The sequence below is a fragment of the Cherax quadricarinatus genome, chromosome 6 (assembly GCF_038502225.1).
Source record: "Cherax quadricarinatus isolate ZL_2023a chromosome 6, ASM3850222v1, whole genome shotgun sequence".
NCBI classification, from domain to species: domain Eukaryota; kingdom Metazoa; phylum Arthropoda; class Malacostraca; order Decapoda; family Parastacidae; genus Cherax; species Cherax quadricarinatus.
Window position 1 is genome coordinate 3,315,892 of NC_091297.1, and position 26,645 is coordinate 3,342,536.

The 26,645-nt window shown below is 44.3% G+C and overlaps 1 protein-coding gene across 6 annotated transcripts in view; it reads right to left on the minus strand.

The window, feature by feature from the left end:
* Positions 1-26,645, minus strand: part of LOC128691998 (anoctamin-7-like) — a 639,071-nt gene that overhangs the window by 160,008 nt on the left and 452,418 nt on the right. For 4 of the 6 annotated variants that reach the window (XM_070079896.1, XM_070079890.1, XM_070079884.1 and 1 more), the window contains exon 4: positions 21,531-21,818. In XM_070079896.1, coding sequence (XP_069935997.1) covers positions 21,531-21,818 — 288 coding nt within the window. The remainder of the gene's footprint in view (positions 1-21,530; positions 21,819-26,645) is intronic. The other 2 variants (XM_070079897.1, XM_070079874.1) reach the window with 1 other exon arrangement.

The following is a 26,645-nucleotide window of genomic DNA, read 5'->3' on the forward strand; positions in this document are numbered from 1 at the left end:
AGAGAGAGAGAGAGAGAGAGAGTATGAATAAAAGCATGAGAGAGAGGAGGTAGAGGGATAAAAGAGAAGGGCAAGAGTATTGAGCGAGTGAGAGGCTTGCTCACACGGATAGTGGAGATATATCCTCTCGTCAACACTGAGCTCTCTCTCCCTCCACATTTACACACTCCCTCACATCCCCTTCCCTCCCTCCAACACATTTACACACTCCCTCACATCCCCTTCCCTCCCTCCAACACATTTACACACTCCCTCACATCCCCTTCCCTCCCTCCAACACATTTACACACTCCCTCACATCCCCTTCCCTCCCTCCAACACATTTACACACTCCCTCACATCCCCTTCCCTCCCTCCAACACATTTACACACTCCCTCACATCCCCTTCCCTCCCTCCAACACATTTACACACTCCCTCACATCCCCTCCCCCCTCCAACACATTTACACACACTTCCCCTCAAATCTCTCCCTCACACCAACACCGTTATTTATAAACATTTACCATCAGCTCTCCTTACCAACACACTCATCTCTCCCTCTCTCTAACACACTCATCTTCATCTCTCCGTCTCTCTAACACACTCATCTTCATCTCTCCCTCTCTCTAACACACTCATCTTCATCTCTCCCTCTCTCTAACACACTCATCTTCATCTCTCCCTCTCTCTAACACACTCATCTTCATCTCTCCCTCTCTCTAACACACTCATCTTCATCTCTCCCTCTCTCTAGCACACTCATCTTCATCTCTCCCTCTCTCTAACACACTCATCTTCATGTCTCCCTCTCTCTAACACTCATATTCATCTCTCCCTCTCTCTAACACACTCATCTTCATCTCTCCCTCTCTCTAACACACTCATCTTCATCTCTCCGTCTCTCTAACACACTCATCTTCATCTCTCCGTCTCTCTAACACACTCATCTTCATCTCTCCCTCTCTCTAACACACTCATCCTCATCTCTCCGTCTCTCTAACACACTCGTATTTATCTCTCTCTCTAGCACACTTTTACAAACACCTAATTTGCAACCCTTCAAAATTTATTAAAATTTTTCACTTTCTTCAACTCTCCCTCCATCCCCTGCTGTCAACTCTCCCTCTCTAATTCCAACTCTCTCTCTTACTCCCTAATTCCAGCTCTCTCCTTCCCTAATTCCAACTCTATTTTTCTCCCTAATTTCAGCTCTGTCTCTCTCTCCTTTCTAATTAATTCCAACTCTCTCTCGTAATCCCTAATTCCACTTTTCCTTCCTTCCTAAATCCCACTCATTCTTCCACCTTAATTCCAATTGTCTCATTCTCATTTTCTAAGTAGGGCTTTTTCTCAATCCCAGTTTCAAACACTCTCTCTGTCTCCCTCCTATCGTAAATCCGTCTCTCTCTCTTACCCAATCCAGCTCTCTCTCCTTCCCTTTCTATTTGAAAATCTTTTTCACTCACTATTTCCGTATTTTAACTTAGTTTCATTCTCTTCCCCCTCGCATCTCTCTCTCCTTTTCTCCAGGACAATCTCTAAAAATCAACTAAGATATCGTAATGTTAAATCTTGCCTGAACAGTTTTTAGGTATCTTGAACTACAACAACAAATTGTGAGATGCTGAAGTTCTGACAGTTGGAAATTATCTCAACATCCAGGTCTTCCATAAGTAAGAAAAACAACGTTGTTTGGATGTAATAACGTCGAGTGAGAGTAACATGGTGTGTGATGGATCAATGACTAGGTCTAAGACGGAGAGAGCAGCAAGTGCTCTTGAGAGTAAGAGTGTGGGAAGAACTCAGTGAGTGTAGATCCCACGGACCGGTCTTCTGCTGGAGGCTCTCAACGTTTATGTAAATAAACTGGCAACACTGACATGTAAGATGATTCGTGTGACTCATCCTGAGTCACTGTCATATCACAACTGGACATGAAAGAGCAAAAGAGAAGAAGACTAAAAAGAGATCTGAAAAAAAGGAGGGGAATGACTCGTATTCTGGTCTTCTCTGTTTTTTCTCGTTTATTTGAACTTGACAATAATTCAGGACTGGTCAAAATGCCGTCCTAGCTTCATTTTTATATAGGTGCCTCTATAATCCTACGATTTACTACCATAAAGTTATTGTGACTTGTCTGTCTGTTTGTCTGTTTATCTGTCAATCTGTCTGTCTGTCTGTGTGAACACACACAGGCGCACAAGAACAAGCACTAACAACAGTCTTCAACTCATCTATCTGTAAAGTAAAAGGACACAAGTGCAACTAATGTGACATATATTGTGGCAACGTTTCGCTCTCCAGGAGCTTTGTCAAGCCATTACAAACAATTCATGGACACAGAGGGTATATAAAGGCTCAGAGTGAGGTGCAATACTAGTGAGGTACCATTTCGATGTTCACTAGTGGTGGTAGTAGTAGTAGTAGTAGTAGTAGTGACAAAAGTAATTCAATATGGTAGAGCAATTAATTCGTACATGAGTAAAAGGATATAAAAGCTATTACTTGGGTAACATAAAAATAGGTTGGACAAATATAGATTGGAAAGAGGCAGCTTGTTTCAGTGTTCACTCTCTGTGCTTTGTGTAGTATAACAGGAGAGACTATGTGATGGCAGGGTTTACTGTTTTCAGGAGGATTCTTGCTAAGACTTCGGAGATGGTGAAGCTGCCGTTGTTTTGTTTAATTGTATTCGAAACAGCGATCAGTGCTGATTCGAGGCACTTGCGTCTGCGGAAATTAGTTTCATTGATCACTAATTGGGCGTCTCTGAATTTCATGAGATGATTGGTGGAATTTCGGTGTTGTACACAGGCGTTGTTCAAGTTATCGTGCAGCCCAGCACCTGCTACAAGTGGCGAGTAGTTCACAGTAATGGAAGGCGCATCAGAGTAAGGAAAGTTAAGAGTGAAGATCTGAAGGTAGGAAATCGCTTCTCTGTTCTTCAGGATGAATGTACTTCAGTGGCCAGTGAAGGTAAGGGTACTACTGCCCCTGCTAATGGAGGTAAGCGCATTCTTGTGGTTGGTGACTCTCAGGTAAGATACATTGACCGTGCTTTTTGTAATAGGAATAAGAAGATGAGAGATAGAGTGTGCTTCCCTGGAGCTGGTGTTGGGGACATTGTCAACAGGCTGGATAATATCATGTCAGGTAATGGGAGCAAGCCCATTATCTGTCTCAGTGCTGGTGGAAATGATATTGGGAAGGGTAGGAGAGAAGAGCTGCTAGATAAGTACAGGTCAGCTATAGATTTCATTAAGTCTAAGGGAGGGATCCCAATCATATGTAGCATCTTGCCTAGAAGGGGAGTAGGAAATGAATGGTTGTCTAGGGCAATTGGTGTAAATTGCTGGCTAGACAGATACTGCAAGGAACTTGCAATCCCATTCATTGACAACTGGAACAACTTTTATGGCAAACATGATATGTATGCAAGGGATGGGGTACATCTCTCTGGGGCTGGGGTGGTAGCACTTGCAGACTCGATTGAGAAGGCCATTGGTGAAATGCCTATGATTTTAAACTGATGGAAGATAGAGGTATGGGTGTGTGTGGGAAACAAGCAGGTTGCAACACTTGGGTTGGAAACAGTAAATGTATAAAAGGCATTCAGCATGAAGTTATAAATAAAGACAATAGATCAGGTCAGCAAACAAAGGGGGACAGCAGAGGGCAGCAAGGGACTAGCTCCCTTAAGGTTTACTATACTAATAGCAGGAGTGTAAGAAATAAGATAGATGAGCTAAGATTAATTGCAAGTGCAGGAAACATAGATATTATTGCTATAACAGAGACCTGGCTCAATCTGAAAGATAGAGAGATGCCCTCTGAATGTCACATACAAGGCTATAAATTATTCCACACTGACAGGGTCAACAGGAAAGGTGGTGGAGTAGCGATGTATGTCAGAGACAATTTAAATTGTTGTGTTAGACAAGATATTAAATTAGAAGCGTCAGCCACTGAATCTGTTTGGTTACAGCTTCTCGAGGGCCGAGAAAAACTAATTTTGGGTGTGATTTACAGGGCCCCAAATCTTGATAGGGAGTGCAGTAAACTTCTATGGGACGAAATTCGTAAGGCATCTACATACGAAAATGTTGTGCTAATGGGAGATTTCAACTATAGACAGATTGACTGGAGCAATTTGACAGGAAATTTAGAGTCAGGTGACTTTCTTGATACGATCCAGGATTGTTTTTTAAAACAGTTTGTGACAGAGCCAACTAGGGGAAATAACCTCCTTGACTTGGTTCTTGCCAGTAGGGAAACACTAATTAATAATCTTGAGGTTAATGATGAGCTTGGGGAAAGTGATCACAAATCACTCAGTTTTAATATATCATGGAATTCCCCTAATAATGGCAATCAAGTCTCCGTCCCTGACTTTCGCTTGGCTGATTTCATAGGACTGAAAAATTACTTAGGTGGGCTGAACTGGAATGACCTGACTAAGGGTCAGGTAGGTGGTGATGGTTGCCGATATGATGCTTTCCAGGGCATAGTTCTAGCTGCTCAGTCAAATTATGTTCCAAATAGGGAAATTAGATCAAACAAAAATGATCCTAAATGGATGAACAATAGATTAAAATATCTGATTGGTCAAAAGAGAGGCATATATAGGCAAATCAAAAGAGGAGAGGGGCAATTGAGAAATCGATATATTCAGTTAAAGAGAGAAATAAAAAAGGGAATTAGAAAAGCAAAAAGAGATTATGAGGTTAAAGTTGCAAGAGAATCGAAGACTAACCCAAAAGGATTCTTTCAGGTATACAGAAGTAAGATCAGGGACAAGATAGGCCCACTCAAAAGTTCCTCGGGTCAGCTCACTGACAGTGATAAGGAAATGTGTAGAATTTTTAACACATACTTCCTCTCAGTTTTTACACAGGAGGATACCAGCGATATTCCAGTAATGATAAATTATGTAGAACAGGACGATAATAAACTGTGCACTATTAGGGTCACAAGTGACATGGTCCTTAGGCAAATAGATAAATTAAAACCTAACAAATCCCCAGGCCCTGATGAACTGTATGCAAGGGTTCTAAAGGAATGTAAAGAGGAGCTTAGCACACCTTTGGCTAATCTTTTCAACATATCACTACAAACTGGCATGGTGCCAGATAAGTGGAAAATGGCAAATGTGATACCTATTTTCAAAACAGGTGACAGGTCCTTAGCTTCGAACTATAGACCAATAAGCCTAACCTCCATAGTGGGAAAATTTATGGAATCAATAATTGCCGAGGCAGTTCGTAGCCACCTTGAAAAGCATAAATTAATCAACGAATCTCAGCATGGTTTTACAAAGGGGCGTTCCTGCCTTACGAATTTATTAACTTTTTTCACTAAGGTATTTGAGGAGGTAGATCATGGTAATGAATATGATATTGTGTATATGGACTTCAGTAAGGCTTTTGACAGGGTCCCACATCAGAGACTATTGAGGAAAATTAAAGCACATGGAATAGGAGGAGAAATTTTTTCCTGGATAGAGGCATGGTTGACAAATAGGCAGCAGAGAGTTTGCATAAATGGGGAGAAATCAGAGTGGGGAAGTGTCACGAGCGGTGTTCCACAGGGGTCAGTGTTGGGCCCCCTGCTGTTCACAATCTACATAAACGACATAGATGAGGGCATAAAGAGCGACATCGGCAAGTTTGCCGATGACACCAAAATAGGCCGTCGAATTCATTCTGACGAGGACATTCGAGCACTCCAGGAAGATTTGAATAGACTGATGCAGTGGTCGGAGAAGTGGCAGATGCAGTTTAGTATAGACAAATGCAAAGTTCTAAATGTTGGACAGGACAATAACCATGCCACATATAAACTAAATAATGTAGATCTTAATATTACGGATTGCGAAAAGGATTTGGGAGTTCTGGTTAGCAGTAATCTGAAACCAAGACAACAGTGCATAAGTGTTCGCAATAAAGCTAATAGAATCCTTGGCTTCATATCAAGAAGCATAAAAAATAGGAGTCCTCAGGTTGTTCTTCAACTCTATACATCCTTGGTTAGGCCTCATTTAGATTATGCTGCACAGTTTTGGTCACCTTATTACAGAATGGATATAAATTCTCTGGAAAATGTACAAAGGAGGATGACAAAGTTGATCCCATGTATCAGAAACCTTCCCTATGAGGATAGACTAAGGGCCCTGAATCTGCACTCTCTAGAAAGACGTAGAATTAGGGGGGATATGATTGAGGTGTATAAATGGAAGACAGGAATAAATAAAGGGGATGTAAATAGTGTGCTGAAAATATCTAGCCTAGACAGGACTCGCAGCAATGGTTTTAAGTTGGAAAAATTCAGATTCAGGAAGGATATAGGAAAGTACTGGTTTGGTAATAGAGTTGTGGATGAGTGGAACAAACTCCCAAGTACTGTTATAGAGGCCAGAACGTTGTGTAGCTTTAAAAATAGGTTGGATAAATACATGAGTGGATGTGGGTGGGTGTGAGTTAGACCTGATAGCTTGTGCTACCAGGTCGGTTGCCGTGTTCCTCCCTTAAGTCAATGTGACCTGACCTGACTAGGTTGGGTGCATTGGCTTAAGCCGGTAGGAGACTTGGACCTGCCTCGCATGGGCCAGTAGGCCTTCTGCAGTGTTCCTTCGTTCTTATGTTCTTATGTTCTTATGTACATGCGTAAATGTGTTCATTGAGGCGGGTGTCGAGGTTTCTTGCTGTTTCACCTACGTAAATCTTGTCACAGCCTCCACAGGGTATAGTGTAAACTCCTGCATTGACTGGTTCGTGGTGCTTGGATTTTGTCCTGGTTAGATCCTTTATTGAAGTGCTAGAAGCGATGGCGACTCTGGCGTTAGCTTGTGAAAGTACTTTAGAAACGTTCAGTGCAACCTGGCTGTTGGGAAGAATTATAACTTTGTTGGGAGTGGTGTTGATGCGTGGAGAATTAATGATCTGAAGAGCTCTTTTCTTGCAGTCTTTGATGAAAAAAGAAGGAAAATGTAACTCAGTGAATGTTTGGTGAATGTATGTACATTCCTCATCAAGAAACTCAGGACTACAAATTCGGTATGCTCTTAGGAAAAACCCGATGATGATGCCTCTTTTGGTCTTGGTATCTTGACTGGAATAGAAGTGTGTGAGATCATTTTTATTGGTGGGTTTCCGATAAACTTGAAATCTTAGGTTGTTGTCTACTTTGTCAATGAGGACGTCGAGGAAAGGTAGCTTGTCATTGGACTCTTCTTCTAGTGTAAACTGGATTGCCGGTTCAACTGCGTTGAGCCTTGCCTGAAGATCCCGTACATCAAAACGTTTTGGAGTTATTACGAGGACATCGTCCACGTAACGTAACCAAGTGACGCTTGAAGGGATGATGTTGGCGAAGTGTTCGGACTCAAATTTACCACCAACATACGCAAACCTAACTATCAACTCAATCTAGTTACCAGGAACCATAGACACAGTGACAGCAACTTCCAGAAGGGTTATATACAGGGCCTTCTCACTGCAGCTTTATGTGAACCTTCTTCTAATCTTCCTAGACGATACGTCACTGCCCTTAAGAACCTCGCCAACGACCCCAACATTATCGTCACCACCGCCGACAAAGGAGGTGGAGTCGTCATACTCAACACCAGTGACTACAACACTAAAATGATGGACCTTTTGAATGATCAATCTACATACGAACCCATCAGCACTCAACAGTGGGAGACGCTCACCAAAGATTTTCTATACAAAACCAGACAAATACTCAAACGCACTAGAGAAGGGAAGAAACTTCTGTACTTGTTACCAAGCAACCCTAAACCAGCACACATGTATGGTTTACCCAAGACCCATAAACACAATATTCCTCTCAGACCAATCACGTCAGGAATAGGCAGTGCTCCACACAAACTAGCCCGAGTTCTTGCCAAACATCTTTCCTGCCTTCTGGGGACCATTAGCCCCGCTCATCTTAAACACTCAGGCGACCTTCTCAATCGCATCCGTAACCTCTCCATCCGTAACAAGAAACTAAGCAGTTTGGATGTGACTTCCCACTTCACAAAAGTACCTACCAAAAAAGCCATCGAGGTTCTACGACGTAAAGTCAATCAGGACCTTAATCTTCCTCTACCTCCCGGAGATTTTGTTGACTTGACTGAACTCTGTGTTAATTTCAACTGTTTTTCTTTCAATAACAAGCTCTACAAACAAAGCTACAGAATGGGGTCCCCCATAAGTGCCGTCCTAGCCAACTTATACATGGAACACCTAGAGTCCGAACACTTCGCCAACATTTAATCTTCCTCTACCTCCCGGAGATTTTGTTGACTTGACTGAACTCTGTGTTAATTTCAACTGTTTTTCTTTCAATAACAAGCTCTACAAACAAACCTACGGAATGGGGTCCCCCATAAGTGCCGTCCTAGCCAACTTATACATGGAACACCTAGAGTCCGAACACTTCGCCAACATCATCCCTTCAAGCGTCACTTGGTTACGTTACGTGGACGATGTCCTCGTAATAACTCCAAAACGTTTTGATGTACGGGATCTTCAGGCAAGGCTCAACGCAGGTGAACCGGCAATCCAGTTTACACTAGAAGAAGAGTCCAATGACAAGCTACCTTTCCTCGACGTCCTCATTCACAAAGTAGACAACAACCTAAGATTTCAAGTTTATCGGAAACCCACCAATAAAAATGATCTCACACACTTCTATTCCAGTCAAGATACCAAGACCAAAAGAGGCATCATCATCGGGTTTTTCCTAAGAGCATACCGAATTTGTAGTCCTGAGTTTCTTGATGAGGAATGTACATACATTCACCAAACATTCACTGAGTTACATTTTCCTTCTTTTTTCATCAAAGACTGCAAGAAAAGAGCTCTTCAGATCATTAATTCTCCACGCATCAACACCACTCCCAACAAAGTTATAATTCTTCCCAACAGCCAGGTTGCACTGAACGTTTCTAAAGTACTTTCACAAGCTAACGCCAGAGTCGCCATCGCTTCTAGCACAAAATCCAGGACAAAATCCAAGCACCACGAACCAGTCAATGCAGGAGTTTACACTATACCCTGTGGAGGCTGTGACAAGATTTACGTAGGTGAAACAGCAAGAAACCTCGACACCCGCCTCAATGAACACATTTACGCATGTAGGAACGATAACTTGAACAACGCCTGTGTACAACACCGAAATTCCACCAATCATCTCATGAAATTCAGAGACGCCCAATTAGTGATCAATGAAACTAATTTCAGCAGACGCAAGTGCCTCGAATCAGCACTGATCGCTGTTTCGAATACAATTAAACAAAACAACGGCAGCTTCACCATCTCCGAAGTCTTAGCAAGAATCCTCCTGAAAACAGTAAACCCTGCCATCACATAGTCTCTCCTGTTATACTACACAAAGCACATTACAGAGAGTGAACACTGAAACAAGCTGCCTCTTTCCAGTCTATATTTGTCCAACCTATTTTTATGTTACCCAAGTAATAGCTTTTATATCCTTTTACTCATGTACGAATTAATTGCTCTACCATATTGTATTACTTTTGTCACTACTACTACTACTACTACTACTACTACTACTACTACTACTACCACCACTAGTGAACATCGAAATGGTACCTCACTAGCATTGCACCTCACTCTGAGCCTTTATATACCCTCTGTGTCCATGAATTGTTTGTAATGGCTTGACAAAGCTCCTGGAGAGCGAAACGTTGCCACAATATATGTCACATTAGTTGCACTTGTGTCCTTTTACTTTACATATTGTCGGTAATTCTACCAACTTTATTACAACTCATCTATCGAAACAAGGCGACTACCTGAGGTATGGAAGACAGCAAATATAGTCCCAATTTTTAAATAAGGAGACAGACACGAAACATTAAACTACAGACCAGTGATATGTATAGTATGCAAAGTAATGGAGAAGATTATCAGGAGAAGAGTGGTGTACCACCTAGAAAGGAATGAACTTATCAACAACAACCAGCACTAATTCAGAGACGGGAAATCCTGTGTCACAAACCTACTAGAGCTCTATGACAAGGTGACAGCAGTAACACAAAAGAGAAAGAGAGGGGAGGGTAGACTGAGTTTTCTTGGACTGTAAGAAGGCTTTTGACACAGTTCCACACAAGAGACCAGTGCAAAAGTGGGAGGGACCAGGCAGGTATAACAGGGATGGCAAAGCAATGGTTCAGAGAATACCTGACGGGAAGACATCAGTGAGATATGGTACGTGACGAGCTGTCAAAGTGGGCGCCTGTGACGAGCGGGGTTCCAGAAGGGTCAGTCCTATGACCAGTACTGTTTCTGGTATATATGAATGCCATGACAGAAGGAATAGACTCAGAAGCGCCCCTGTTTGCAGACGATGTGAAGGGAGGAAGACCAGGCAGGACTACAAACGGATCTGGACAGGCTGTAGGCTTGATCCAGAAACTGGCTCCTGGAGTTCAACTTCACCAAGTACAAAGTCATGAAGATTGGGAAAGGGCAAAGAAGACCTCAGACAGAATACAGTCTGGGGGTCAAAGACTAAAAACCTCACTCAAGGAAAACAATATTTAAAATACTGAGAGGAATCAACAAGGTGGACAGAGACAGGATGTTCCAGAGATGGGACACAGCAACAAGGGGTCACAATTGGAAGTTGAAGACACAGATGAGTCACAGGGATGTTAGGAAGTATTTCTTAGTCACAGAGTTGTCAGGAAGTAGAATAGTCTGGAAAGTGATGTAGTGGAACCAGGATCCAACCATAGCTTTTAGCGACCAGTGAAGATGCGGGGCCAGGAGCTGTGAATCGATCCCTGCAACCACAACTAGGTGAGTACACGTAAACAAGAACAAATGTAGGCAATAAGAACCAACAATGGCACGAACGAACCAACAGTGACACACAAGAACCAACAGTGACACACAAGAACCAACAGTGACACACAAGAACCAACAGTGACACACAAGAACAAACAGTGACACACAAGAACCAACAGTGACACATAAGAACCAACAGTGACACACAATAACCAACAGTGGCACACAAGAACCAACAGTGACACATAAGAACCAACAGTGACACACAAGAACCAACAGTGACACACAAGAACCAACACTGACACACAATAACCAACACTGATACACAAGAACCAACACGGACACACAAGAACCAACACTGACACAAGAACCAACACACACACACACAAGAGCCAACACTGACACACAAGAACCAACACTGACACACAAGAACCAACACTGACACACAAGAACCAACACTGACACACAAGAACCAACACTGACTCACAAGAACCAACAGTGACACACAAGAACCAACAATGACACACAAGAACCAACACTGACACACAAGAACCAACACTGACACACAAGAATCAACACGGGCACACAAGAACCAACACTGACACAAGAACCAACACAGACACACAAGAACCAACACTGACACACAAGAACCAACACTGACACACAAGAACCAACACTGACACACAAGAACCAACACTGACACACAAGAACCAACACTGACACACAAGAACCAACACTGACTCACAAGAACCAACAGTGACACACAAGAACCAACACTGACACACAAGAACCAACACTGACACAAGAACCAACACAGACACACAAGAACCAACACTGACACACAAAAACCAACACTGACACACAAGAACCAACACTGACACACAAGAACCAACACTGACACACAAGAACCAACACTGACACACAAGAACCAACGCAGACACACAAGAACCAACACTGACACACAAGAACCAACACTGACACACAAGAACCAACACTGACACACAAGAACCAACGCAGACACACAAGAACCAACACTGACACACAAGAACCAACACTGACACACAAGAACCAACACTGACACACAAGAACCAACACTGACACACAAGAACCAACGCAGACACATGAACCAACACAGTCACACAAGAACCAACACAGACACACAAGAACCAACACTGACACACAAGAACCAACACTGACACACAATAACCAACGCAGACACACAATAACCAACACTGACACACAAGAACCAACACTGACACACAAGAACCAACACTGCCACACAAGAACCAACACAGACACACAAGAACCAGCACTGACACACAAGAACCAACACTGACACACAATAACCAACACTGACACACAAGAACCAACACAGTCACACAAGAACCAACACAGACACACAAGAACCAACACTGACACACAAGAACCAACACTGACACACAAGAACCAACACTGACACACAAAAACCAACACTGACACAAGAACCAACGCAGACACACAAGAACCAACACTGACACACAAGAACCAACGCAGACACATGAACCAACACAGTCACACAAGAACCAACACAGACACACAAGAACCAACACTGACACACAAGAACCAACACAGGAGGAAGACAACAGTCAAGGACCAGATAATGAGACTGAGGAAGGAAGGTGGGGAGATCACAAGAAATGACCAAAAAGTATGTGAGGAGCTCAGTGTGAGATTTAAGGAAGTATTTACAGTGGAGACAGAAAGAACTCTGGGAAGTCAGAATAGGGGGGTACACTAACAAGGGATATGCCAAAAACTGCTGGATGAGATACACACAACCGAGGAGGAGGTGAAGAAGCTGCTAAGTGAACTTTATACCTCAAAGGCGGTGGGACCGGACAACATCTCTCCGTGAGTCCTTAGAGAGGGAGCAGAGACGCTGTGTGTGCCAGTAACAACAATTTTCAACACAGCCCTTGAAACTGGGCAACTACCTGAGGTATGGAAGACGGCAAATATAGTCCCAATTTTTAAGAAAGGAAACAGAAACGAGGCACTAAACTACAGAGTAGTTTCATTGACGTGTATAGTATGCAAAATCATGGAAAAAATTATCAGGAGGAGAGTGGTAGAGCACCTAGAATGCAACAAGCTTATAAACGACAACTAGCACTGATTCAGGGAAGGAAAATCCTGTGTCATGAACCTATTGGAGTTTTATGATAAAGTAACAGAAGTAAGACGAGACAGAGAGAGAGAGAGAGGAGGGGCGGGTAGATTGCATTTTCTTGGAGAGCAAGAAGGCCTTCGATACAATTCCTCACAAGAGATTAATTAAAAAACTGGAGGACCAAGCACGAATAACAGGAAGGGCACTGCAAAGGATCAGGGAATACCTCACAGGGAGGCAACAACGAGTCATGGCACGTGACGAGGTGTTAGAGTGGGTGCCAGTGACGAGCAGGGTTCCACAAGGGTCAGTGCTGGGTCCAGTGCTGTTTTTGGTATATGTGAATGACATGACGGAAGGGATATTCAGATGGTTCCCTGTTTGCAGATGATGTGATGTTAATGAGGAAATTAAATCGAATGAGGATCAGGCAGGACTACAAAGAGACATGGACAGGCTGCAAGCCTGGTCCAGCAACTGGTTCCTTGAATTTAACCCCGTGAAATGCAAAGTCTTAAAGATCGCGGAAAGGCAAAGAAGACTGCAGACAGAGTACAGGCTAGGTGGCCAAAGACTGCAAACCTCACTCATGAAAAATGCTCTTGGGGTGAGTATAATACCGAGCACATCTCCTGAGGCACACATCAACCAGATAACTGCTGCAGCATATGGGCGCCTGGCAAACCTGAGAATAGCGTTCCTATACCTCAGTAAGGAATCGTTCAAGAATTTATACACAATGTACGTCAGGCCCATACTGGAGTATGCAGCACCAGTTTGGAACGAACACCTGGGTCAAGCACGTCAAGAAATTAGAGAATGTGCAAAGGTTTGCAACAAGTCTAGTTCGAGAGCTACGGGAAATGCCCTACGAAGGAAAGTTAAGGGAACTCCTCCTGACAACACAGGATGGCTAGGAGAGACATGATAACGACATACAAAATGAAAAGGTGGACAGATACGGGAAGTTCCAGAGATAGGACACAGAAACAAGGGGTCACAATTCGAAGCTAAGGACTCAGATGAGTCAAAGAGATATTAGGAAGTATTTCTTTAGTCATAGAGTTGTCAGAAAGTGGAATAGTCTGGCAAGTGACGTAGTGGAGGCAGAACCATACATAGTTTTACGAAGAGATTTGATAAAGTTGACGGAGCAGAGAGAGAGAGGACCTAGTAGCGATCAGTGAGGAGGCGGGGCCAGGAGCTATGACTCCACCCATGCAACCACAAATAGGTGAGTATAATCAAACAAGAACCAACACTGGCACACAAGAACAAACACTGGCACACTAGAACCAACAGTGGCACATTAGAACCAACTGTGACACACAAGAACCGACACTGACTCACAAGAACCAACACTGACATACAAGAACTAACACAGACACAAGAGCCAACACTGGCACACAAGAACCAACACAGACATATAAGTATATACGCGAAGAATAAACATGTCAGGCTGATGTTGGAGTATGCAGAGCCACTTTGGAACCCACTTTTGCTGAATCATGTAAAGAAGCTGGAAAAAGTGAAGAGGTTTGCAACGAAACTAGTCCCCGAGCTGTGTAGTACAATCTATGAAGAGACGACGTCACTAGACAACAGAGGAACCATAGATGACATAATTATGACGTACAAACTACTTAGAGGAATTGACTGCGTGGATGGGGAGAGGTTTTGAGAGGCGGGTCTCGGGCACACGAGGTCACAACTAGAAGTTAAAAGCATGAAGAGTCACAGGGATGTTAGGAAATACATCTTTAGCCTTCGAGTGGTTAGGAAACGTAATGTTCGAAACAAAGAAGTAAAGGAGGCAGAATTCATACATAGCTTTAAGAATAGATATGATGTGCTTATGCAGCCAGGAGAGAGTGACACCAGTAGCGGCCAGCAGGAAGGCGGGGCCAGGAGCTTAGGATCGATCACAATTTAGACGAGTTCACCCAGGTGCAACATACCCCCAGTGAAAAGCAGGGATGCCATGAGTAAACTGAGAGAAAACACAGTAAGTGTCCGGGGCTGAAAACTGTTCAACAGCCTCCCACCAGGCATGTGGAGAATTTCCAATAGACTCCTGACTGTCTTCAAGAGAACTGGACAGATACCTACAGTCAGTGTTAGATCAGCCGAGCTGTGGTTCGTACTCTGGACTGCGTGTGGCCAGCAGTAACAACCTAGTTGATCAGGCCTTGATCCTTCGGGAGGCCTGGTCAAGGACTTGGCCACGGGGGCGTTGACCTCCGGAACGACCTCCAGATAGACACAGGCAGACATCCGCAGGCAAACGCACACCAACACAGAGAGACACACAATTACACAGTCAGACACACCCACACAAGCAGACACACAATTACACAGTCAGACACATACAAACAGGCAAACTCACACTTACACAGGCAGACACACCCTCACAGGCAGACACAAACTCCAGAGAGAGCCAGGCAGACAAGGAAACAAAATACGTTCTTCAGTAACAGCGTACCAGGATCTTCATGATGAGAAACGCTTCATTATATAAATTGGGAGAGAGAGAGAGAGAGAGAGAGAGAGAGAGAGAGAGAGAGAGAGAGAGAGAGAGAGAGAGAGAGAGAGAGAGAGAGGAGAGGAGAGAGGAGAGAGAGAGAGAGAGGAGAGAGAGAGAGAGAGAGAGAGAGAGAGAGAGAGAGAGAGAGAGAGAGAGAGAGAGAGAGAGGTCGCGTGGGCAAGTGTGTAGCCAGAGGCATTAACCTCATCATTTTTCTGTTACAGCTACACCACCTGAAATAAAGACTGGAAAGAACAGAGGAAGAATATAGTTGATGAACAGCTGAACACACTGAAATAATGATAAGGATACATGGGTGAAGAGGGCTTAAAAGGATACATGGGGGGTACAGGGGGTGTAAGGATACATGGGGGTACAGGGGGGTTGTAAGGATACATGGGGGTACAGGGGTGTAGGATACATGGGGGTACAAGGGATGTAAGGATACATGGGGGTACAGGGGGTGTAAGGATACATGGGGGGTACAGGGGGTGTATGGATACATGGGGGGTACAGGGGGTGTAAGGATACATGGGGGTACAAGGGATGTAAGGATACATGGGGGTACAGGGGGTGTAAGGATACATGGGGGTAGCAGGGGGTGTAAGGATACATGGGGGTACAGAGGGGTGTAAGGATACCATGGGGGGTACAGGGGGTGTAAGGATACATGGGGGTACAGGGGGTGTAAGGATACATGGGGTACAGGGGGTGTAAGGATACATGGGGGGTACAGGGGTGTAAGGATACATGGGGGGTACAGGGGGTGTAAGGATACATGGGGGTACAGGGGGTGTAAGGATACATGGGGGGTACAGGGGGTGTACGGATACAGGGGGGTACAGGGGGTGTAAGGATACATGGGGGTACAGGGGGGTGTAAGGATACATGGGGGGTACAGGGGGTGTAAGGATACATGGGGGTACAGGGGGTGTAAGGATACATGGGGGGTACAGGGGGTGTAAGGATACATGGGGGGTACAGGGGGTGTAAGGATACATGGGGGTACAGGGGGTGTAAGGATACATGGGGGGTACAGGGGGGTGTAAGGATACATGGGGGTAGAGGGGGTGTAAGGATACATGGGGGGTACAGGGGGTGTAAGGATACATGGGGGTAGAGGGGTTGTTAGGTGGCCCATCACTGTCACAACAAAGATAACCTACGATAAATAGAAGACAAAATCCTGTAAGCAAACTACACGTAGAAAAAGAAGAAATCATGATGTAGAGCATGTCTCTACTGGGAATAGGTTTATTCCTATGAAGAGAGCTTCCTCAAGTCATGATAAAGTCTTCTCTGAGCGTAAAGTTGTCCCAATAAAAGTCTTTGTCCGGAACCTGTGTTAACTTCGGTATCGTCGTCAGTAGGCCTTCTGGATGCTCACCTTTCTGATTCCTTGTAGACACGCGATGGTGCCGTGAACATAGAGAACTGCTTTTACGAAGGAACTTGTAATGTAAACACAGACAAACCTTTAAATATACCAACTTGTAAACATGATGAACAACTTGTAAATATATGGATTCACTTGTGAACAGACTGATTCACTTGTAAACAGATTGAATTACTTGTAAACAGACTGAATTACTTGTAAACAGATTGATTCACTTGTCAACAGACTGACTCACTTGTAAACAAACTGATTCCCTTCTACACTGACTGATTCACTTATAAACATAAGGAAAAACATTAATGTAAACCGACATGACAATAACGAAACAGATGATAACTATGCACTCCACGATATTCTGAGGCTTCTTGTGTTGGACGCACTTTATGTGAGTTCGCTTGAGCCATTCACAGCGTTTATGAGACCTTTGTGTTCACACTGACGGATGTTGTCGTAGCTTGGCCTCAGACTATGTTTACAACTATACTGACTAAGATTTAAGCTGCAGGGAAAAGCTTTGTGTCTTTGTCTTAACACTTCAATGCAATGAGTCATTTCAGCCAGCTTGGTTACAGGTACATCCGGTAACTTGGCATTACACATACAATAATCAAAATAAATTCGCTGCTAATCCACCATTAGGGGAGGAAACTTCAGACAGCGTTTCGGTTCTTTCTTGACCATAATCAAGTCACAGTTATCTAATGACAGGTGGCAGAAATGAGCTCTAAAGTATACAGTCAGTCCTTTGATCTCATTCTTGAAGACCCCGAGTTTGACTGTTTGACACAGAGGCAGACAGTACAATAACCTAGATATCACGATTATATTTTAGCACATCCGTCGTCCGCCATCAAGGTTAGTCGGCATCAAGAAGAAAATATTCACGGCCATTCAGTCAGAAAGAACTACAGAAATGTAAACCGGCTTCACCAGTCGGTTAGAGCTACAAGAGTATGAAAACGGCTTCCAAGCGAGTTGTAAATGCAGGAGTATTAGGAAAAAAGCTTTCCACCCAGTTAAACTTAGAGGAGACTGAGGATACAGCTTCATAGGCAGGAAGAATTTAAGGAGGCAACTTCGTTATAAATACTAGAGTATGACTCCTAAGCCAGTCAGAACTACAAAAGTAATTCAAGCTTCTCTGCCTGGTAGAATATAAAAAGGCATCTTCCATACCATTCGAAAACACGAGAGCAGAAGGAAGGAATTTCAGAATTTGACGATACAGGCAGCAACTGTAATATATACTGCAACATAAATGAACAATGAAACAATTAAAACGTGGAAGAGAAGACACACAGAAAGAAGTGGCTGATGTAGACCCTTTTGATGAAGTCATGCTGAGAAAATAATATGTAAGTACAGTACAACACAGAGGGAAGAGAGAGAGAGAGAGACAGAGAGAGATAGAGAGAGAGAGAGAGAGAGAGATGAGAAGAGACAGGCAAGGGCAAGGAGGAGGTGTTGCTGTGTGCTTCTCTAAAAGTGTTCATGCCCAGCACATTGATGTTGCCATCCCTACACATCTTGAAATGATGTTCTTCAAGCTCTATATAAACACTAGTACCTCTGTACTAGCATGTGCAATGTACAGACCTCAGTGGCAACATGCAGACCCTATCAACGTCCTAATGGAAAATATTGACTCCCTTCTGCTACAACACAATTGTCAACATATTATAATTGTTGGAGACCTCAACCAGCACCTTATACAGAGGGACTTTGATGACCTTCTTGCAGTGTTTGACATGAGAAACTTTGTTGATTTCCCTACTCATATCTCTGGCTCCTCCCTTGACCCAGTAGTGAGTGATCTGGCAGAAGGCATAGTCACTTGTCAACCCCTCGGCTACGTTGGATCGTCTGACCACAAGGCTGTTTTTACCACACTTAAGATCCCAACAGAACGAGGTGAGGAGTCCACACGCACAACCTGGCTATGGGAAAGAGGTAATTGGCCAGCCCTTTGCTCTGAGCTATCCACCACCGACTGGAATGCTCTTCTCCAAGGGGATGTTGACAACCAAGTGAAAGCCTTCACTGGACACATCCTTAATCTACAACAAGAACACATTCCTCACCGGCAATATGTGACGAAGCCTACAGATCAGCCTTGGTTTGGCTTTCGTTGTAGAGAGGCTGCTACTGCTAAGTACAAAGCATGGCGAAGGTATAAGAGACATCCTACCACCTATAACAGGAACTTGCACATGCAAGCCTGTAGGCATATGGGTGATGTTCAAAAGTGGGCCATTGCTAAATGGGAGGTGGACACTAAAAGAAAGTTAGCATCAGGTAGGGTAGGCTCCAAAACCTGGTGGTCCCTGGTCAAGGACAGACAAGGTTATCTGCCTGATGAACTTATTCCACCTCTAAATCGACAGGATGGGACCACCTCTACTAGTAGTCAAGAGAAGGCGGACCTCTTTGCTGAACACTTTGCTACCAAAATGCAAGTTCCTGATCCAGCAAGGGACCCTCCTTGGCTAGCTGTAAGAACTGTGTCAAAACTGTCAGTGGTGACAATAAGGCAGGAGGAGGTGCATTTCCTTCTTAAATCGCTTGACCAAGAAAAGGCTGTGGGCCCAGACAATTTGAGCCCAAGATTGTTGAGAAGATGTGCAGACCAGCTAGCAGCACCTCTAACTCGCATCTTTCAGCACTGCCTAGTACAGTGTAAATGGCCCTCTCTATGGAAAGAGGCAAATGTAGTCCCTGTTCACAAAAAGAAGAGCAGAGCAGAAATCAGCAACTACAGACCAGTGTCACTCCTGTCAATCACTGGTAAGATCCTTGAGACAATAATCTCAAGACAAATGACAGAGTTTTTTGACTACCACTCACTACTTTGTGATCGTCAATATGGCTTCAGGAAAGGTTACTCTGCTGCTGATCTGTTGTTAAACCTCTCCACTAAGTGGCACCAGTCACTGGATGAATCCAAAGTCAGCTGTGTGGTAGCACTGGACATTGCTGGCGCTTTCGACCGGGTGTGGCACCAGGGCCTCTTAGCAAAACTTCAAGCACTGGGAATTGCAGGCTCTACGCTATGTCTCCTCAGTGATTACCTTCATGGTAGATCTCTAAGTGTAGTCCTCAATGGAACGGAATCAGCAAGGCATCCTATTGGGGCAAGTGTTCCACAAGGAAGCGTGCTGGGTTCATTGTTATTGAATGTCTACTTCAACGACCTTCTTCATCTCATCCCAGAATCACATGCATATGCAGACGACTGTACACTGACATTCACTTATCCAAGAGAAGAAATGCCAGCTGCTCTAAGCTACATCAATCACCAGCTGAGAGCTATATCAGCTTGGGGAAATAGATGGCAAGTAACATTTGCACCTGAGAAAACGCAAATGATGATCGTCTCTAGGCACCATGATGGTAATGCTGGTGCAGTAGTAAGGATGAATGGGAGGATGTTGGCACCTGGAGAAGAAGTTGATATCCTTGGGGTGAAATTTGACTCCAAACTAACCATGAAGAACCATGTTGTAAATCTTGCAAACAAGGCAGCCAGGAAGCTTACAGCACTTCGCCGTATCTCGCATCTGCTTGACAGTAGGGGTTGCAAGATCCTGTACGAGACACAAGTACGCTCACACCTTGAGTATGCTCCACTTTCTTGGTTTGCCTGCCCCCCCCCTCTCATCTGCGACTGCTTGACAGAGTAGAGAACAGAGCAAGACGTCTCATCTCTCGCCTGGACCCATCCTGGATAGATCTGTCATTTCAGCAGAGCCTTCAACATAGGAGGGATGTGGGTGGCCTTACTGTTATGTACAAGGCCAATATTGTCAAAATACCACACTTGGATCCACTTCGAGGACAGCGTGAAACAAGCTTTTATGCCACAAGACGGGCAGAAAGCAGCAACTTCACTCTGGCTGTACCCTTCTCCAGAACATCACTCCATCTGAGATCATACATACCCAGGATGACTCGAGTATGGAACACATTCGTACAGCATAATGATGTCAACGAGATAAAGTCAGTTGATCAAATGAAAATGCTGGCCCACAGATGGCTCCAACTTCATCCTGTTCCCTACTTGTATGTCTCATAACAATAAAAATGCTTTCAAATGAGGTGATGTAGGTAACAGCTCTTAGCTTGCCAATAAAGTTAGGAATCCTTAACCTGTAAATAGCTGTCAATAAAGCTAGGGATCCTTAACCTTGTCAAACCCTGTGTAAAAAAAAAAAAAAAAAAAAAAAAAAAAAAGAGAGAGGGAGAGAGAGAGAGAGAGAAAGAGATAAAGCACAGTTATATGGAGGTCATTAACTTGCCCACAGTGCCTCCCACAACTGTCACCCGTCCCCTAATGAAGGCTTATGTTGCCATGAACTCAATTTGTCACCTGCTACCACAATGAGCCCAAGTGTCACGAGGAGATAACCTATGTTAGCCTCACTCTAACAATTACACAAACAAATATAATGTAACAACGGAAATGTTAAATGTTTGAGCGTAAACATGAACAGAAATACTTGCAGAGAAATATATGACAAGTGGAATGTGATCAAACTTAACAGTACAAATTTTGTAAGCTAGGTATCTTCTTTCTTTTTCCTCCTCCTCCTCCTCCTCTTCCCACTTTATCCTGTCTTTCTTCCTCCATTCCTTCTACTCTCCCTTGCTTCCTCCCACCACTCACCTCTTCCATGTGTAGTCCTGCCTTCACCAGTGAGTTCATAAACCTTTCTCTCCAAGACTCGTGCTTCAAGGCTCTCTTCTCGCTGGTGGATTGTGTCCTGTTGAGGGTTTTATCGCGTTCCTCGCAGCCCCTGCGACTCGCGCCTCCAGAGTCCTCGTACACAAGCACATAGTCGATCCTGCGGCGTCCGTCCCTGAAGAATATAGCAGTGTCCTCCTGGTGGGGTTGAGGACGTCCAGGACCAAGTCCACCACTGCTGCGCCAGCTATCCGCGTCACCACCATGCTGCTGAAGTAACTACTGTCACACACTGCTCACTTAACCACAAATTCTTTAAAATATGTATAAATGATGTTATATATATATATATATATATATATATATATATATATATATATATATATATATATATATATATATATATATATATATATATATATATATATATATATATATATATATATATATATATATATATATATATATATATATATATATATATATATATATATATTTAACAAGTCGGCCGTCTCCCACCGAGGCAGGGTGACCCAAAAAAAGAAAGAAAATCCCCAAAAAGAAAATACTTTCATCATCATTCAACACTTTCACCACACTCACACATTATCACTGCTTTTGCAGAGGTGCTCAGAATACAACAGTTTAGAAGCATATACGTATAAAGATACACAACATATCCCTCCAAACTGCCAATATACCAAACCCCTCCTTTAAAGTGCAGGCATTGTACTTCCCATTTCCAGGACTCAAGTCCGACTATATGAAATAACCGGTTTCCCTGAACCCCTTCACTAAATATTACCCTGCTCACACTCCAACAGATCGTCAGGTCCCAAGTATCATTCGTCTCCATTCACTCCTATCTAACACGTTCATGCACGCTTGCTGGAAGTTCAAGCCCCTCGCCCACAAAACGTCCTTTACCCCCTCTTTCCAACCCTTTCGAGGACGACCCCCTACCTCGCCTTCCTTTCCCTATAGATTTATATGCTTTCCATGTCATTCTACTTTGATCCATTCTCTCTAAATGACCAAACCACCTCAACAACCCCTCTTCTGCCCTCTGACTAATGCTTTTATTAACTCCACACCTTCTCCTAATTTCCACGCTCCGAATTTTCTGCATAATATTTACACCGCACATTGCCCTTAGACAGGACATCTCCACTGCCTCCAACCGTCTCCTCGCTGCTGCATTTACCACCCAAGCTTCACATCCATATAAGAGTGTTGGTACTACTATACTTTCATACATTCCCTTCTTTGCCTCCATAGATAACGTTTTTTGACTCCACATATACCTCAACGCACCACTCACCTTTCTTCCCTCATCAATTCTATGATTAACCTCATCCTTCATAAATCCATCCGCCGACACGTCAACTCCCAAGTATCTGAAAACATTCACTTCTTCCATACTCCTCCTCCCCAATTTGATATCCAATTTTTCTTTATCTAAATCATTTGATACCCTCATCACCTTACTCTTTTCTATGTTCACTTTCAACTTTCTACCTTTACACACATTCTCAAACTCATCCACTAACCTTTGCAATTTTTCTTTTGTGTGTGTGTGTGTGTGTGTACTCACCTAGTTGTACTCACCTAGTTGAGGTTGCGGGGGTCGAGTCCGAGCTCCTGGCCCCGCCTCTTCACTGATCGCTACTAGGTCACTCTCCCTGAGCCGTGAGCTTTATCATACCTCTGCTTAAAGCTATGTATGGATCCTGCCTCCACTACATCGCTTCCCAAACTATTCCACTTACTGACTACTCTGTGGCTGAAGAAATACTTCCTAACATCCCTGTGATTCATCTGTGTCTTCAGCTTCCAACTGTGTCCCCTTGTTACTGTGTCCAATCTCTGGAACATCCTGTCTTTGTCCACCTTGTCAATTCCTCTCAGTATTTTGTATGTCGTTATCATGTCCCCCCTATCTCTCCTGTCCTCCAGTGTCGTCAGGTTGATTTCCCTTAACCTCTCCTCGTAGGACATACCTCTTAGCTCTGGGACTAGTCTTGTTGCAAACCTTTGCACTTTCTCTAGTTTCTTTACGTGCTTGGCTAGGTGTGGGTTCCAAACTGGTGCCGCATACTCCAATATGGGTCTAACGTATACGGTGTACAGGGTCCTGAACGATTCCTTATTAAGATGTCGGAATGCTGTTCTGAGGTTTGCTAGGCGCCCATATGCTGCAGCAGTTATTTGGTTGATGTGCGCTTCAGGAGATGTGCCTGGTGTTATACTCACCCCAAGATCTTTTTCCTTGAGTGAGGTTTGTAGTCTCTGACCCCCTAGACTGTACTCCGTCTGCGGCCTTCTTTGCCCTTCCCCAATCTTCATGACTTTGCACTTGGTGGGATTGAACTCCAGGAGCCAATTGCTGGACCAGGTCTGCAGCCTGTCCAGATCCCTTTGTAGTTCTGCCTGGTCTTCGATCGAGTGTATTCTTCTCATCAACTTCACGTCATCTGCAAACAGGGACACCTCAGAGTCTATTCCTTCCGTCATGTCGTTCACAAATACCAGAAACAGCACTGGTCCTAGGACTGACCCCTGCGGGACCCCGCTGGTCACAGGTGCCCACTCTGACACCTCGCCACGTACCATGACTCGCTGCTGTCTTCCTGACAAGTATTCCCTGATCCATTGTAGTGCCTTCCCTGTTATCCCTGCTTGGTCCTCCAGTTTTTGCACCAATCTCTTGTGTGGAACTGTGTCAAACGCCTTCTTGCAGTCCAAGAAAATGCAATCCACCCACCCCTCTCTCTCTTGTCTTACTGCTGTCACCATGTCATAGAACTCCAGTAGGTTTGTGACACAGGATTTCCCGTCCCTGAAACCATGCTGGCTGCTGTTGATGAGATCATTCCTTTCTAGGTGTTCCACCACTCTTCTCCTGATAATCTTCTCCATGATTTTGCATACTATACATGTCAGTGACACTGGTCTGTAGTTTAATGCTTCATGTCTATCTCCTTTTTTAAAGATTGGGACTACATTTGCTGTCTTCCATGCCTCAGGCAATCTCCCTGTTTCGATAGATGTATTGAATATTGTTGTTAGGGGTACACATAGCGCCTCTGCTCCCTCTCTCAATACCCATGGGGAGATGTTATCTGGCCCCATTGCCTTTGAGGTATCTAGCTCACTCAGAAGCCTCTTCACTTCTTCCTCGGTTGTGTGCACTGTGTCCAGCACTTGGTGGTGTGCCCCACCTCTCCGTCTTTCTGGAGTCCCTTCTGTCTCCTCTGTGAACACTTCTTTGAATCTCTTGTTGAGTTCTTCACATACTTCACGGTCATTTCCTGTTGTCTCTCCTCCTTCCTTCCTTAGCCTGATTACCTGGTCCTTGACTGTTGTTTTCCTCCTGATGTGGCTGTACAACAGTTTCGGGTCAGATTTGGCTTTCGCTGCTATGTCATTTTCATATTGTCTTTGGGCCTCCCTTCTTATCTGTGCATATTCGTTTCTGGCTCTACGACTGTTCTCCTTATTCTCCTGGGTCCTTTGCCTTCTATATTTCTTCCATTCCCTAGCACACTTGGTTTTTGCCTCCCTGCACCTTTGGGTAAACCATGGGCTCATCCTGGCTTTTTCATTACTCCTGTTACCCTTGGGTACAAACCTCTCCTCAGCCTCCTTGCATTTTGTTGCTACATATTCCATCATCTCATTAACTGGCTTCCCTGCCAGTTCTCTGTCCCACTGAACCCCGTTCAGGTAGTTCCTCATTCCTGTGTAGTCCCCTTTCTTGTAGTTTGGCTTCATTCGTCCTGGCCTTCCTGCTTCTCCCTCCACTTGTAGCTCTACTGTGTATTCGAAGCTTAAAACCACATGGTCACTGGCCCCAAGGGGTCTTTCATATGTGATGTCCTCGATATCTGCACTACTGAAGGTGAATACTAAGTCCAGCCTTGCTGGTTCATCCTCTCCTCTCTCTCTTGTAGTGTCCCTTACGTGTTGGTACATGAAGTTCTCCAGTACCACCTCCATCATCTTAGCCCTCCATGTATCTTGGCCCCCATGTGGGTCCAAGTTCTCCCAATCGATCTCCTTGTGGTTAAAGTCACCCATGATCAGGAGCTTTGCCCTGCATGCATGAGCTCTTCTGGCCACTCTAGCCAGTGTGTCAACCATCGCTCTATTGCTCTCGTCGTACTCTTGCCTTGGCCTCCTGCTGTTCTGTGGTGGGTTATACATCACTGCTATTACCACCTTGGGACCTCCAGAGTGAAGTGTTCCCACTATGTAATCACTTTCTTCTCCGCTATCTCCTCTCTCCAGCTCATCAAAATTCCAGCGATTTTTGATCAGCAACGCCACTCCTCCACCCCCCCTGTTCCCTCTGTCTTTCCTCAGGATTTGGTATCCCGTTGGAAAGATGGCATCTGTTATCATACCTGTAAGCTTGGTTTCTGTGAGAGCTATGATGTCCGGTGATGCTTCTTTGACTCTTTCGTGCCACTCCTCCCACTTATTTGTTATTCCATCAGCGTTTGTGTACCATACCTTCAGTTTCCTTTCCAACACTGTGGTTTGGGGGGCCTGTGAGGGTGGGAGACCTGGTGGCATACTGTGGGATTCTATAGCTCGGTGTTGGGTGGAGGCTGTGGGTATGGATTGTAGTGTGTGTTGGGATGGTGTGATAGGTTGTATGGTTCTGAGAGTAGTTGTGTGTGTGCTTGCCCTTGCTGTTCTGTCCTGCTCTGACTGACCTCTGCTGATTCCCTCCTTGTCTCTTTTCCTAGCTCCTTTCGCTTTTTTGTCCTCTCCCTCAGCTGCTGTCGTTCTGATTTTGTTCTGTCTCTGTCTAGGAACACCCTCTTGTACTCTTCCGAGTATTTCAATCGTGGTTTCTCTTGGAGGATCCTGTTCCGCACTGTTTCCGTCCTGAGAATCAGCTTGATTGGTCGTTTTCTCCCCTTCGAGTACCCCCCTATTCTCTGAAAATTTACTATCTCGTCCATCTCTTCACCTATTTCCGTGATGATTTTCTCAATCTCCTTTCTTTCTTCCTGCTTCCTTTCAGTGTGTGTCCTTTCCTCTCTCTCCTGAAGCCCATGGATAAACACTGATTTTGCCCTTTCTTCC